Source organism: Siphateles boraxobius, unplaced genomic scaffold (genome assembly GCF_051911475.1).
Source record: "Siphateles boraxobius isolate OS27281-9 unplaced genomic scaffold, OSU_SipBor_1 24, whole genome shotgun sequence".
Taxonomy (NCBI): Eukaryota; Metazoa; Chordata; class Actinopteri; order Cypriniformes; family Leuciscidae; genus Siphateles; species Siphateles boraxobius.
Window position 1 is genome coordinate 251,370 of NW_027508855.1, and position 16,274 is coordinate 267,643.

At 38.8% G+C, this 16,274-nt stretch overlaps 1 protein-coding gene and 1 long non-coding RNA gene across 3 annotated transcripts in view; one reads left to right on the forward strand and one right to left on the reverse strand.

Moving 5' to 3' along the window:
* Positions 1 to 1,664: 1,664 nt before the first annotated feature.
* Positions 1,665 to 16,274, reverse strand: part of LOC143748570 (neuropeptide FF receptor 2) — a 35,507-nt gene continuing 20,897 nt past the window's right edge. For both annotated transcript variants that reach the window (XM_077240591.1, XM_077240590.1), the window contains exons 3-5: positions 6,160 to 6,259; positions 4,695 to 5,592; positions 1,665 to 3,751 (exon numbers count right to left, since the gene is read on the reverse strand). In XM_077240591.1, the coding sequence (XP_077096706.1) occupies positions 3,734 to 3,751; positions 4,695 to 5,592; positions 6,160 to 6,259 (1,016 nt within the window). In that variant the 3' untranslated portion in view covers positions 1,665 to 3,733. The remainder of the gene's footprint in view (positions 3,752 to 4,694; positions 5,593 to 6,159; positions 6,260 to 16,274) is intronic.
* Positions 10,672 to 12,126, forward strand: LOC143748503 (uncharacterized). Its single transcript, XR_013206802.1, has 4 exons — positions 10,672 to 10,927; positions 11,220 to 11,312; positions 11,664 to 11,751; positions 11,891 to 12,126. It is a non-coding gene; the product is annotated as an uncharacterized LOC143748503 (long non-coding RNA).

Genomic DNA, 16,274 nt, shown 5'->3' on the forward strand with positions numbered 1-16,274 from the left:
TCCTTGTCATAAGTGCTGAAGTGCCGTCTCTCAATTTTGCTTGCTGCATGGCATTGTCATGGGAAGGCTTACCATTTACTTCTTCTCTCTAAAATGCCATATGCCATTGGCATATTGCTTTCTCATGGGTGTTGTGTTTCTCTAAGTAGAGGGAATCAGAGCAATTTTTCAGCAATGTTTTGTGTCCACTCAATGAAGAAATGGTTGTTTTAAATGCATTTAAAAGGGTATATATCTATAATTCCAATCTCCAATTCCAGTTCTCTCATTGTTGGTTCTTCTGGACTTACCTCATTTTTAATACTGAATAGGCTTAATTTATGGTCTGTCTGTTCGTCGGTCTTAAACCAGAAAGTTTAAACAAAGACAGTGGCATGTGAACATACATTTGTACTGCAAAAGCCAGCAAAACGCAGGTATCGACTTTCTGAAATCATGCCGCATAAGTAGTTTCATTTCTCAGACACAATTAACCCATTCAATAGACAAAATGTATTTATTAGTTTTATTTAATATAGGCTATTAAGTCAATATACAGTCACATATAGTCTACTATCTATATTTAAACAACAGAGATGAGCATATTTTTTCTTGTAATGATGCAAAAAGCCATACAAATCTTGAAAGGTGGAGAAAAACATTACAACTCCCACATTCCATAAAACATTTTTTGCTGTTTTCAGTATAAAAATGCAAAGTGGTGTTTAGTGGATTGACTCTGATACCAGGTTTGTACACACAAACTGTCACACAAGGGAGGACATCTGTTAAACAATCACAAAAAATAAGTAAGCCCAGACAATATTCAAATATGACATCATGCGGTTTCATAGATTTGACATTCCATGTACATACAGCATACAAACATATCAAAACAATACACACAGCAGTTTTAGAATTACTTATTAAGGGTAGAAGAATTTTAAATGACACAAATATCTCAGTTGTGTAATTTCCATTATTTCTCCCATTTATGTGTGATATACTTGTCGTTAAAATTAGCAATGTAGTTATTGCATGGACAGAGTTTTAATAAGTTAATAAGCCCTATTTTAACGATCTAAGCACATGGTTTAAAGTGCATGATGGCGCAAGTGCACTTAGGGCATGTCTGAATCCACTTTTGCTCGATTAACAACGGTAAAAATGGTGGGCGCACCCGGTGCAAAGGTTTGGGAGGAGCACGTTCAAATAAACTAAAAGAATTCCTAAAATTTATTGATTAGTGCACCACCAAACCTGAAAAGAATATCTGTTTCTGTCACCATATGCATCACGTCAATGACTTCTGAGAGAAAATGAGCATGGCAGCACTTACTGTATGTGAGTAAGGTATAGGAGTGCTCCTAAAATGTGGGGGAAAAAGCCCTCTGAACTTCACTGCGATTCGGAGCTGTATGTAGGATTTTTTATCAACATAACTTCGGGCCACTTCATGTCATCTACCCACTCATTTAACTGTTGAGGACAGTCTCTGTTGAGACTCTGCAGCGTCAGAATGACTGTCTTTTGCAAAGTGTCAGCACTATGGTACCATATGCTTTTTTAGCTATTTTAATAGGTTTAATGTTACATTATCTTCTAGGAAAATATGCTAATTTGACCAGAAACACTGGAGAACGGAAATGTAGAAGTGTGGCTGGTATAAGTCAGGCGATACTTGAAGGATTTTGATGCTACTGTGGATGACATATGTGGGAATCGTGTATAAATGCATTGCATATCAACTCACTCCTTCGATGTTGGGACTGTTTCCAGATTCTAAAGAAAAATAAACTGAATGTCAATGTAGAACAGTGTGCGAATAACAGTGCTGGAGACATTTAACAACTTTAAAAATAGTGAGAGACAAAATTTGATGTTTTTCTTCCTGTGTAATTTTCATGTCCACTCCATGACAGTGTGTCAAAATAATGTTGTTTATAGGCCTACATTATCCTATAGCATCTTTCTTTGTTGAGATGAATATGTTCCAATGGTAACATTAGCAGTGACAACATCTAACAAATATAATATCAAATATGTCCCCAATAATAGGGCTTTAAAGATATGATTACGCTGTCACAACACACTGACATGATAAGTAGGCTGACACCTCACACTGCTTTTCACTTTTACAAAAAAATAAAAGTTGCTCATAATGACCATCAACAGGTAACACATTTCAACAAGGACCTGCTTCTCTCTCTCTAACTCTTGTTCTCTGTCTGCACATTATGCAACAAGCAGTGGCGGTATAATGATAATTATTCCTTTTGTAATTTGAGCATTAGATAACGTAACATTCATTATGTACAGTATATGCTTTGCTCTCATAGAACATCTCAGAGACAAAATACACCGCATTTTTAGTAAAAAAATAAATAAAATGATTAATAATAATTCCAACCTCAATTCATGACTATTTTCTGAACAGCTTGTTCAGTGATTATTCATTGTTTTTGCAAATCATAGTATGATGCAGAATTGCATCCAAGAGGATATATTACCAAACTGAAAAGTTTCACACCAAGAAAAAGACTTTGTAGCATCAATACATTGTATGCCAAGTATATCACTTTGTAATCAACAGCCAGGTTTACATTAGAAACACAGACAATAAAATTTCATTTTGAAGTGAGGTCTTTTTTCTACATATACAACATTGCCTGCGTAGATTCTCATTCGCCAAAAGCGAAACTGGGATAAATGTCAGATGCAATAACCAGAGACAGTTTGGATACTTGCCATTCCCTCGTGGATGTGTTTCTTGTGTTTCCACATATAAGACCGTTCAAGTTCTCATGGTTTCGGATCGCTAATGTCATTTTTTTAAGGCACAGCTCTTGTTCAGCAGCTCATTTACATTGAGTTTTTGAGTCTGAAAAGATCCTCAGGCACTGTCCCCCCATGTCAGGGTAAAAACTGTTGAGTGTTTGTGAAAACTGGAAAAATGGCCTTCCTGTTACAGTCAACTAATTTATGCTAATACAGATTCATAGTTATGATGCTTCTCACAGACTAAGACCTACATTCACCCTGTAAACACGCCAGCAAGAGACCTGCAAGTTTTGCTGCTGGCATTTATTTCAATGTTGGTTAATAAGTAAACATGTTAAGCAGGCAATAAAAAAATAAAATAAAATAAAAGGTAGTCATTTCGCAACTCAAAGAGAGGAAATTGATCAGGCCATTTTGACAAAATGGAGTAATTTTACCATCCAGATCTAGAGATGCAATAAAAATCCCCCTCAAATATCCCCTGTTCAGGTACTTCATTCAGTTTCAGATGTGGCTTAGAATCAAAACATTTCCATGGGAATATCTGTATTAGTTGTGGTCTTGACATTTGATGTAATTTTATATGAACCTCAGGGTGTATTCCTCAGGTTAAACCGGGTGTAAGCGCGAACATCCATGAATGACATTGGGCATAATTTGGCGTTCAGTAAGATGTCATTTAATTTCTCATCTTATTAAATCAAAGCTAGGTCCACAAAATGGCCTTGTTTGTGTTTGTCACACACAATTGCTGAATAGTAAACCCTCCAGATTAGACTGCCTTTCTGGAATGATTATTGTCTTAAAATTTCATGTGAGAAAAGGCAGAGCACATGCAAGATGATGAAAGAGATTAAATGAGATGAAAGACGAACTCATGGTGTCCCCCCAGCAGTAAAACAGTGAAAGAGAAGGGAAAATCATCTGAGTGCACAGTACCTTTGAACAAGGTTCCATGAAGATCATTAAGCACCTATAAATCATACATTACCTGTGAAGAAAAACAGACAAACAGTGGTTACATTTATTTATTAATTGTTTAACACCCTGAATTTTCTCACTAAAATTGGAATCAGACGGGGTCTATTAGAAAAAAATCTGCAGATGCCAGAAGGAGATGAAGGGTAGAAAATGTACAATTTAGAGAGGAACAGCTGTAACATTGCCTTGGATGGAAATAAAAAAAGATGTTTGTTACAGCATCTGCGCTGTCAGAAAAACCTTTGGGGTTACAACAGCTTGTCACTGGGCAGTACCCTTAAAAGGACAACTTTGTACCTTAACTATCCCTTAAAGGTGCATTTTAGTACCTTAGCGTGACAATACGTTTCTTTAAGGTACTTTTATGAACTTTCAAGGGTCAAATATGGTACAAAGTTGTCCCTTTAAGGGTACTGCCACAGTGACGTTGTACAGCTGTTGTACACCTAAAGGGAAAATGTTTGACAATTTCTTTAGAGTGTGTTGTAATGGTGACCAGACCTGCTCAAGGACATGCCAGTTTAAAAGTGTGGAATTTCTGTATTTTATATACGCGACTATTCAAAAGTTTGTAGTTGGTAAGATGTTTTTATGTTTTTCAAAGAAGTGTCTTACACCAAGCTTTCATTTAATTGATTACACAACCGCAAGAACAGTAATATTTTGAAATATTTTTACATTTTAAAATAACTGTTTTCTATTTTATTATACTTTAAAATGTAATTTATTGCCGTGATGCAAAGCTGAATTTTCAGCAGCTATTACGCCAGTCTTCAGTATATATTTTAATATACCGATTTGCTGCTCAAGAAACATTCCTTATTATTATCAATGTTGAAAACAGTTGTGCTGCTTAATATTTTTGTAGAAATCATGATTTTCTTCCAGATTCTTTGATGAATAAAAATCATCAATCAAACAGACACACAATTTTCTCTAATACACACACACACCTTCTCCAGGTCTTCCATGATCAGATCCTGCTCCTTTATGTTCTCCTTGCCTGAAGACTGGCTTCTGTCACCATTGCCCGACACCAGCCCTTGGATGAGCCCTTGTACTGGTCTGGGACCTCCAGCCTCCAGTGCAGACTCCTTGATCACGGGCAAGCTGGCAGGCAGTACAGCATTCCCCTGCAGTCGGTGAGAGTAGCTTCTCCTCTTCCCCGAAAGGGCTGAGCAGAGCTGAAGCTTAAAGGCCGACTTGAAACCTTTACGGAAGTTCTCATTGAAAAACCCATAGACTATGGGATTGACGCTGCTGTTACAGAACGCCAGCCAGTGAGCCAGAGGATAAAAATAGATATTAATGATGCGATGCTGATGCTCACTTAAGCTTGCGTAGTCGCTCAGCATCATGAGAGCCCACAATGGTAACCATGACAGGATGAAGAGCAGGGCCACCACTAGCAACATTTTAATGACCCGCTTCTTTTTCCGGGACACCAGTTGATGACTTTCATATCTGCTATGTTTTCCAGAGCCAGAACCGGAGCCTGAGGTCCCAACTTGGCTCACAGCGGCAGGCATTGATGTCTTGAAGAGTGTGATTCCAATCCGAGCGTACATGATGACAATCAGGGTCAAAGGTGCCAAATAAATGTTAGCGAAGAGAACTGTGGTGTAAATCTTTCGCATCTCCTGGTTTGGCCAGTTTTCACGGCACCAGTAGAAGGGTTGCTTGGTGTTGCCATCACTTAGCAAGATGGAGACCCTGTGCTCTTTGGTGACCTGTAGCATAACACCAGACGGACACATGATGGAGATAGCCAGAACCCAGATGATGACAATGATGAGGGTGGAGGTGGAGATAGTGAGCTTCTGTTTGAACGGATAGACAATGCAGCGGAATCTGACACATTCATATAAAACAAGGAAAAGGAAGGACATATTAAAAGGAGAAAAGAAAAGAGATGCATGACAGAAAACAGAGCAGAGGAAATTGACTTTACCACTTTACCACAACTTTATCATTCAGAAGTTTGAGATCTGTGAGATTGTTATCATATATAAAAAATAAATGAATAGGCCTACTTAAATGTCATTCTTCTGCACATTTTTTAAAATGTTTTTTCAAACAACAAATAAGCACAGAATAATTTCTGAAAGATCATTTGACACTGAAGACTGAAGTAATAGCTTTGCATCATAGAAACAAATTATTTTTTAAAAATATATTTAAAAAAAGAAAACAGTTATTTTAAATTGTAATAATATTCCACAGTATCCAACACAGTAGTCCAACTGTTTTTTTGTTGTTGTTGTTTTCGTCGTTGTTGTTTTACAGTATTTTTTTATCAAATAAATGCAGCATGGGTGAGTGACATTTCAAAAGCATCTTTTTTTTAAATCCCCAAATTTTGAATGGTAGTGTAATCAGAAAAATAAAATATTTTGACAACAATACTTTTTTGCCCACCTGTCCACAGCGATGGCCACTAAAGTGAAGACAGAGGCGGATACCGATATTCCCTGCACCATCCCACTCAGCTTACACACCAAACTGCCAAAAGGCCAGCCTGCAGGAGAAAATTGAAATATGAACAACAGGGCAGAAATGACTTTGAATAACATAGCTTAAAATATCTTAAGAAATTTAAGTTTTCATATAAAAATGTGGTTTTCATTATAAATTTTCAGGCTCATCTCCTAAATAGCGACATTATTGTTCGTCTTTCTAGATCTTCTAGAAAGTACAAACCTTGTCGGCTATACAACATGACTACAGCTAGTTCTTCTAAAATGTATTGTTTACTTTTATTAATTGTTTACAATCCATGACGTACATACTGTATTGTACTTATGTTGCCTACTTGTTTTCTTCCTCAGTTTACAATAAACGCAACTTGACAGACTTTACAATCTGAAATCTCTGATCTCTCTTCTTCTCTCTCCCATTCGGTTTGCTCTCCTTATTTAATTCCTTTTCACTTACTGACACTTACTTCACTTACTGTTAGCTGAGGGGATTATAGAGAAGACTGAAGAAAAGAACACAGCTCAATCACTCGGGGACATATTGTTTTTGTTCACCTCTTGCAAGAGTAAACCCAGAAGATCCTTTTAAGAGGCTGATTAAATTTGGGGATATTGTGCAGCAGCTGGACGACATGTGGGTATGAATAATGATGTGATAGACAAGGAGGGTTTTAAAAGACAGATGGATTAAGAAGAATAGATGAAATAAGAGAGAAAAGGAATTAGGCATAGATTGTGAGACAGTAAGAGGAAGTTATCGAATGAGTGTGGCAAAACAGGAAGTAACGAACGAGAAAGTTCATTAGAGAAACGAGAGACAACAAATACATAGACTGAGAATGTCAGGGGTCATTTAAGATTAAAGGTTAATTTTCCCCATTTAAAGAACTGAAAACAGTCAGTTGACTGTATTGCTAATTCTTACATTATTCCTATATATATATAAAAAAACACTGAACATTGAGCCTTTATGCAGAGCCTTTAACATTGAGCCTTTAACGAACAATGTGGCGTTCTAGGGATAGGAATAACAGCTCAAAAGGAAGAAGCTATTTCTCATCATAATCGTAATAGACATGGAAACGTGTCACTTCTCATTTTTATTAGGATCCTTCACAAAGTCTTATCTTATATCTTATACACAGCAAATATTTCATACTGACAGAACTAATATATAGTTTATATATAAGAACTTCCATTCATTGCTTTAGTTTTATATAGAAAGTTATGGAGCACTTCCGGTCCTCGAAATTTGATTGGTTATTAGTATCAGTCAGACTGTGTTTGAATGTACCTGACAAAACCGTCAGTCTGAGCATATATAGATTTATCCAAGATGTCCTGGCTTCAGCCTGTTGTGCAATGACGAATAGATTAAATTCAATATGCAGTGGACCTGTTTTCTTCCCCCAAACTGGGTTGAGGTTAGGGTTTAGGGGGTTAGTGTCTGTTGTAGTAATCGGCTAAAATTGTGTAGTAATCAGCAGCACTGCAATTGACAGTAATTTAATCTTTAGAATCAGCTGCGGGGCAGAGTTTGCTCTAAACTGGTTTGGGAAATAAAAAGCCTGCAGCCAAAAAAAATTTGGATTTTATCCAGTACGTCATCATGCTGCAGGCTGCAGCAAGGTCAGTCTCCGTTTACATGACAATGATATGGTAAAAATGGAAACGTTTTTTCTTTGTACATATGACAACGGTATCAAAACAATCCCCGTTCATACGGATCCGTGAAAAACGACTAATAACGCTGTATTATGCATGCCAGACAAGTAGTTGGCGATGTCACTTTGTAAAAAAAAAAAAAACGATCCTGCGCACATTCGCATTCTTTTACAACAGTGCATTCGTGCCAAACGCACATGCCTATAGACACAAATTACATAATCTACAATTTTTTTTGTCCGATTTTCATTCTAAGGATGTTAATCTTGGTAATAAGTATTATTACTTTGTCTTCTGGGTAAATTTCATCTTCACAAATCTAAAAACATTCACTGTAATGCCAATTTTAGAATGTTCTCCTCTGATATAAAGTCCTGTTTTACTTCCTTTAAGAAAATGTCAAAGGCTTTGAAAACAAACAAAACAAAAAGCCTATAGACTAAACAAGTAATAGCCTATGCATGTTCATGACGTCACCATTTTCATGGATTTGCGTTTTTGTACTTCACAAGGATATTAGTTTGCATTTTCAGGCCACAAAAATACTGTTGTCATGGAAATGAACGGCCAAAACCCATAAAAAGTCTTCTGTATTTAGCTGTAAATGGCCCCTCAATTTATCAGACTCTTTTTACATCGTAACACCAGTAGGTGGCGACAAGTGACTGACTTTATGAGTTTCAATTAAAGGTGGGGTAAGCGGCATTTCAAAAACGCTGTTGGACATTGTTGATATTTGAAACCCAAACAAACAAACCCCTCTCTTCATTGTTCCGCTTCCAAAACTCACCCTCCAATCCTAACCACCATGCTCCGAGTCATGTGAGGCAAGTGTACTAACAATAATGCTAAACACCGCATTTTCTAGCAGTCATCAGGGTGACTCTCCCTAGCTGGCCTCCGTTACGCACACAATCCAAAATTGGATGTCTGTTTTTCATAGCAGAAGTGCAACAAAATAATGCTTCACGATAAATAAAGCGAAGATGATGAATGAATCACAAGGGAGCACCAAAAATGAACGTACAGTACACAACAGTAATTACAAATAAGAGTTTATTGTTAGTTGCCAACAGCACAGGAGCTCCAGACAAACAATGACACTCAAACCCAGTGTTACTCACGTGTGGAGCGGAATCAAAGCAACCTCCATGTCTGTTTTCAGGCCTTCCCGCTTAGCTCTCTCCAGCGCTGGAAAGCTTTTCTAAAGCAGCGCAGGTCCTAAAGCTCTTGCCCAGACATAACCCCCTCATTTTCCAGTGATTTCTTCTGAGCTTTTCTCTTTTGTATTGCGTCTCATCTCTATTTCTGCAGTCTTTCTTAAAATTTCCCTCTTGCTCGTTTTCTCTCCTCCACCATTATTCTCCCCCTAATGCTGATTGGCTACACACGTTTGTTGTTGTTTGTTTGTTCGTCTGTTTGTGTCAGTCCGACTAACTTCCAAACAGGGTTTTTCAAATACCGCTTACTCCACCTTTTATCATTTATGTAACTGATTAATTAAGACCTCCTGAGAAAACCAGGTTGCTGCTGGAAGAGGTGTTAGTGAGGCCAGCAGGGGGTGCTCACCCTGTCGTCTGTGTGGGTCCTAACGCCCCAGTAGAGTGATGGGGAGACTACACTGTCATAAAGCACCATCCTTCGGATGAGACGTTAAATCGATGTCCTGACTCTCTGTGGTCATCAAAAATCCCAGGATGTCCTTCGAAAAAGAGTAGGGGTGTAACCCCGGCATACTGGCCAAATTTGTCCCTTGGCCTCTGTCCATCATGGCCTCCTAATCATCCCCATATACTGATTGGCTTCATCACTGTCTCCTCTCCACCAGTAAGTGGGTATTCTGGCGCAATATGGCTGCCGTCGCATCATCCAAGTGGATGCTGAACATTGGTGGTTGTTGAGGAGATTCCCCCTTCCATTTAAAGTGTACCCAGACAAAAGCGCTATATAAATTTAACAAATTATACTTCTGATTTATGGCAGTGAATTATTTACTAATCTCATGAGAGGATTTATGAATGGCAGATTTTGGTCTTCACTCTTCATAAGTGAGCCAGTGAATCAAATCAACTGATTCACATAAAGACACTGCATTGGGAACCTATGAATTGGAATCCAGCTTCAGTGTTCACTGCCTCTACTCTCTGTTATCTGTTAAAGTTCACTTCACAAAATGCATTAATTCGGAACATCCCAGGGGTGTTTCTAGCCTTACATTACAGGTCCCCCATCAAAAAGTGTCCCCATATTTGTATACTTTTTTAAAATTCTGTTATGAATATATAGACATAAAATTGTCTTTACCTGCAGTGAGTCCTTAACAAGCTGCACACACTGCTTAATCGCTGATAAACAATAGAAAATTGTGCGAGTTTTGTTTCCTACAGTGGAATGTAGGTAGCCTAAAAATCCACCTCATCCAGCGCTTTTTCTTTTCTTTTGAAAGATTAAATGATTTCTGCTGTGACTTGGTTTGAAACTGATTTTGTTGGCAGAGCAAAAATAGACTAACAATATTCAGTCAAAAACATTAAAATCACTCGATGACATTACAATAAATAATGTGTACACAGAATGCATTTTAGGTCTGTTTTTTACTGTGCAGCTCTGCTCCACATTATAGAAAGGCAGTATTTGTGAAATATACGTAGTCTGTCAAGTTTAATGTCTAAATAAAAGACTGTATGAGATGATCAACCTGTTAACATTTATATTAAACATCCAACAAGTACAACTGAGAACAAAATGATTTGTAAAAAACTGATTGATTAGTAGACTCCAGTGTGTCCGAAATCTCCCACTACTCACTATATAGTGGACTATATAGTGAGCTCGCCATTTTGTAGTGCTGTCCGAATGTATAGTGATGATTATTATACCCTATATAGTCCACTCAATTTATCCCAGAATGCATTTTGAAAAGTAGTGTTCAACTGATGGTCACTAACCCAAGCCCTACATACCATCATGCATTGCGCTGATCGTAAAAATGGCGGATGGACGTCAAGGAGTGCAGCGCGACAATACGAATTTGTCATACAAATGTAAGTTATGTTCTTTCTCGTTTAACTTATGATATGTAGTAGTTCTACAATTTTGTCAGACATGTATAAATTTTGTAAGCACGTATTGCCCCATACGGCACAAATCATGCCTAACGACCCAGCTTACTAACATTAGCCCTATACTGTACAGTAACGTTATTAACAAATGTGTCACGCCGCTAAACTAACATACATGTGCCGCAAGTTTTTTATTTGTAGGAGGCTAAATTTCACTGAAGTTGAACACAAATAAAAGCAAGAATGGATTGTCAATTTATTTTGATCTCGTCAGGAACCGACGATGATGTGGCCACATTTATTCGCCTGAGGAGAGAGAAGGACCACCCCTCTCATGGAAGCGTTTTGCCTCGGCAGCTGGATGGGAGTGAGTTGTGTCAAATTCTTGCGAAGGAGTATTTTGAGTATTCATATACGTGAAATTATACCTTTTATTATTTGACTACATTGCCATCACCGTTAATAATACTGACAGATTTGTTTGTTGTCTGTCAAAATGCATATTTCGTTTTGTATAGCGTGTGCAGAATTATTAGGCACGTTGATTTTCTGAACATATTTTATTCCCAGGCACATTTTAGGAATAAATAAATAAATGATTAAATACAACATTAATAGTAGTTTTTAAGATTAATATGGTTTGGAATTGGCAAAATGTGCCTGGGATTAAAATATGATCAGAAAATCAACGTGCCTAATAATTCTGCACACACTGTAGAGCTGTGTTGAAGGAGATGGGCCTTGTAGGTGTTTTGACTCCTGCCCGAGCTGCCAACAAGTGGGAGAACTTAAAAAAGACGCACAAGGTTTGGATTATTGTATTTAACTCTGTATTTAACCACTCTAAGTCCTAGATAATGAAAAGATTAGTAAATGGGAGTACTTCGTTTTGTGTTAAACAAACACTAGTTGTAGGCTACCAATATTATATTGCAATGTGTGCAGGAGCTCAGGAGTCCACCAACAGGGAGTGGCACTGAATCAGGGGAGGCCACTGCTGGAACATGGAAGTTGTTCTCTCTCATGGATGAGGCAATAGGTGGTAGGCCATCTATACAGCCTCCATGCCTCATTGCCTCAGCCTGGGGAGAGAACCCTTCCATGTCCACAGCAGCATCCCCTGATTCAGTGCTATCTGAGCCAGAGACTCAGGCAGAGCCAGGGAGTGAGTCAGGGGTAGAGGAGCCTTGGGTACCCCCCGGCCTGTGAGGGCCGATGGGGGTATGTGGCGAACCGGACGGCCAAGGGACGTAAGAGAACGGCGCGAGGCCGGTGGTGCGATTGCTAATGAGCAACACCTGTGAAGCACACCGGTCTCGCATCTCTCATGGAGGAGCGGAAGCATAAAGGAGGAGCAACGACGTTGATGATCGAGAGAGGAACAGGCCTGTGTTTTAGTTGTGTTTGGTTTTTGTATTTGTATTTTATTTTAGCCAGCAGTCGTCCGCGAGGGGCTGCTGGCGGTATTTTGGTTTGTTTGTTTTATTTTAAATAAAGTTTTGTTGATTGTTCGCCGGTTCCCGCCTCCTTCTTCCCTGAACATTGCTACAGACAGTATTAACACCTACTGTCACTATTATATGGATTCTGTGTTATTTAAATTTCTTATATACAATGCTGAATACATTTAAAACATCAGCTTTGTACAGCATGGACTACACTGCAGCTTATTTCTGCATTTGGATCAGAGGCTGTTCTCTGTATTTCTTCATAAAAATGTGCAAGACACCTACTGTACTCAAGCATGCAGTCGGCCTGAACAATTACACACAGTAAGACTGAAATGTACAAGGAATTGTACAAAAATGTACAATTAAAATGAAATGTAATAGTTAATATAATTTTATGTCAATTCGTTTTTATTTGCAAATCACAAATGTCATATTTTGGATTCAGAACAATGTTGGCAATGTCCGTAAAACTTGCATTTCACAGGCAATGGTTACGTTAGATCTGATGTATTGCACTGCAGTAACCTTTTTGCGGTCAGCAGATGCCATTTGTTGAGGACACAAATTGAAACACCTCAAACCTGGACTTATTAAACATACATTTACAGTTATTAAGTGTGATTCCTTTTTTCCAAGTCCCTGGACTAGTGCCGTTAGGCTGCATTCATGGTCTCCTCATGCTGAACTGCACACAATGGTATTGTCACTGAGGTTCTTGGCTCCAGAAATGCCTTGGAGTCGATCACCAGTGAGAGTTCCCGGGATAACTATCAGAGGGCACTCCAACCCAGACAATCACCACACATCCAAAAATTACATTTCCCATAATCCTTTGCCCAGACTAATCAGCCATGATCACATTCACCTGTATGTCTATACCTTGTTTAGCTCACCCCATATAAGCCTACCCTTTTCACATTCATTCCCTGGGAAGTCTTGTTTAGTGTTTATGCTGCAATTTTGATCGTGTTTATATCCTGTTTCTCCTGTGTCCTGGTTACCTTGATTCTCTGCCTGTTCCCTTGGATTTCTCTCCTTGCCTCAGCCCTTTTCTGTTATTGTTTGGATTGCTTGTTTGTGTATGACCATTGTCTGGATTTGGATAACGTCTTTGGATTACCCTTTCAAATAAATACAGTATTTGGATCCTCAACCATTGTGTCTCAGAGTAGAACGTGACAGAGTGTTTGGTGGATTGCATTTTCCAACACCTGAGCAGCAGATGAAATACCAAAGTTGAGGCACTTGAGAGCTGCACAAAAAGAGCTGATTATAGTAGAAATTTAATTTGCACTGCTTCCAGCAAACGTGGGCGACGTCGGGATAGTCTCTAACAGTATATCAATACAATGGTATTTCAAACTTCTTTTTCTCCTAAGCAGAGAACGAAAAAGGACTTTGCTGTGAGTTTATCGGGGCCTTAAATTAAATTGGGCTCTGTGTTCTCAGCTTTATATTAATGTAATCTATTGTTGGTGTAAGTCCCGATCACACAAAATAGAAATATCTTCCTGTCATACGTCAAGACTTACTCTTACTTAGCATGGGTTTTTGAGGTGTGAAGTGTGGAGTCAATTACATGATGGAGCGGTTACATGTGGGGCCGTAAAAGCACCTCTGGTGAGGGTGAAATATTGGTTGTACAGCATGTGTTGTCATTACCCTGGACTAAAACTCTTTAGCAACCCGCCTGCAGTCTTGTTGGTGGAGACAAAACTGAGGGAGTTCAGTGTTTTAATGATATTCGCCTCTCTGCCTGCTTGGTAGCCAAGCAAAGAGCAGCCGTCAGAAGGTATCACATAGAAAGTTCCATGGATCATGTGGCTATGTAACAGCTAAATGCACCTAGGATAGGAAGCGTGTGCTTTGAACCGTAAGAGAATATTGCTGGTTAGCTGTAGTTCTGGTGGCTGATGATTGTTACTGAGGATTCAAACAGCAGCTCCCAAAATTGTTAATTTCAGTGTCTGTTTGCAGTATCTTAGGTATTCAAGATTTTAACAACCTAAACAAGAGAACTACAATAAATAGCTAAACAATACATAGCTAAGGACAATTAGGGGATAAAAGGGAATCAGGAAACAAAGCAAAACTACAAGCTAAGAGTTCACGTAACAAAACAGACAAGCAATATACCAGATGATTGCAATTGTAAAATTTCAAAGGGTCTACCATGTGCTAGGACAGTGGTTCTTAACCCTTTCACACGTAAATTTAAAATATTCTGGCTGACCCCCCCAGCGTGAGAGTTTCAAGGCGACCATTATTTAGAATGTGTTACTTTCTGGTTTCCATGGTGAAGCATCATTGCTTGTCACGTGATACACCGCAGTCACAACAGCGCTAAATGAATGATGATCTGCTTTTATGTAATTTTTCCTTTTTTATTTAAAATATTCACAAATTTGTTAGCTAAAGCATGAAATATCTGATTCTGATTTTCAAAAAGGTGCAAGTGGATGTGTTTTTTTGTTTAAACACCTTTATAACGATCGCGTTAGTTGAGCTGTGTGCACCGGTATGCACGATGGGCACTGCCATTTTAGTTTTTGCGGTTTTTGCAGTTCAGAGAATCGGAGCTGTTGGATTTACAACATGTGAATTGAATCCCCATCTCCCGAAATGCGTGAAAGTATGTGGCTGGTGAACTGGGAAAAGAATAGAGTAAACTTTAAAGTTACTTGCACAATGTGTATCTGATATCAATAAAACGTGTCTAACTATAATGGAAAGGATTATTATTGCCGCTTCCATAGACATCATTGTGTATTTTACAAACTCTAAATGTGTTGTTTTTTTAGTACTTATGTGATTTTATATGTCTGAAACCTAAAATAAACACCATGTGGTTGAAAATACTGAAAAGTTATATATTACAGCGCTGAGCGCGTCCTTCTCTGGCTCAGCACCAGCCAAAGCGTGAACACTGATTTGAATTTAGCAGTTGATCACGTGGTGTGATCGTACGTGCGAAAAGGCTTAAAGCGGCACTATGCAGGATTTCCGTTTTTGTCAAACAGCGACCCCTAGAGTCGCAGTAGAGGACTTGTATTTGTATACAATTGTATACAACTCACGCAGAGCGTATCTGCACTCACGGCCTCTGCACTTTATAATAATAAAGTAGCCTACTGCGTTAGGCTTAATGCCAGATGACATCAATAAAGTTACATCATGTACGTCGCATTATTTCGTAACAATGTCCACTATGATTTTGTTATACATGGTTATTGCAATTTATCATAATAGTTTGCAAATTGTGTTGATTTACACTATTTACTATGTGGCTTATTTATGTCCTGATAATTATGTGAGATATTGGCAACTGTTCTCATGATAACCGCAGGAATCAACTTTAACAGTGAAAGCCTGAGCGAGTGGGACTCTTGTCCGGTTCCTCGCGCTGTCAGATTCTCGTTACCTTTTTCTAGACTCTTCCGACCGCGCTTTCTTCATTTTTTTCACCATTCTGGAAACGCAGGTCTGAGGTTTACTCGTGTCTGACTCCTCGCTCGGTCAGTCTGCCATTTCCTCTTTCTCTGTTCCTCCGACAATGCTTTCTTTGCTTTGCCTAGCTTTCTGCTTCTTATATGCCGGCTATATGGCTTAGCCATGACGATAGTTGTTCTTATAGCTATAGCCGGATCCTGGATGGGGGCGTGTATGCGTGTAATGTCTGCACTGTGCAGTGCCGTAAAGCAATTCGTTACATCGCGAGAGCTGAATTCACGCGATACTTCCTGACGGCGGTCCGCCGGCCCAAAGTTGCAAGTGCGTTTTTTCCGCTCACAGGCACCAGAGGGGGGCGAGATGACCACCATTCAACCCGAAAAGAGTCAACCATTCCAATAACTCCGAAGCTGTTCAGTTAAGCTAAA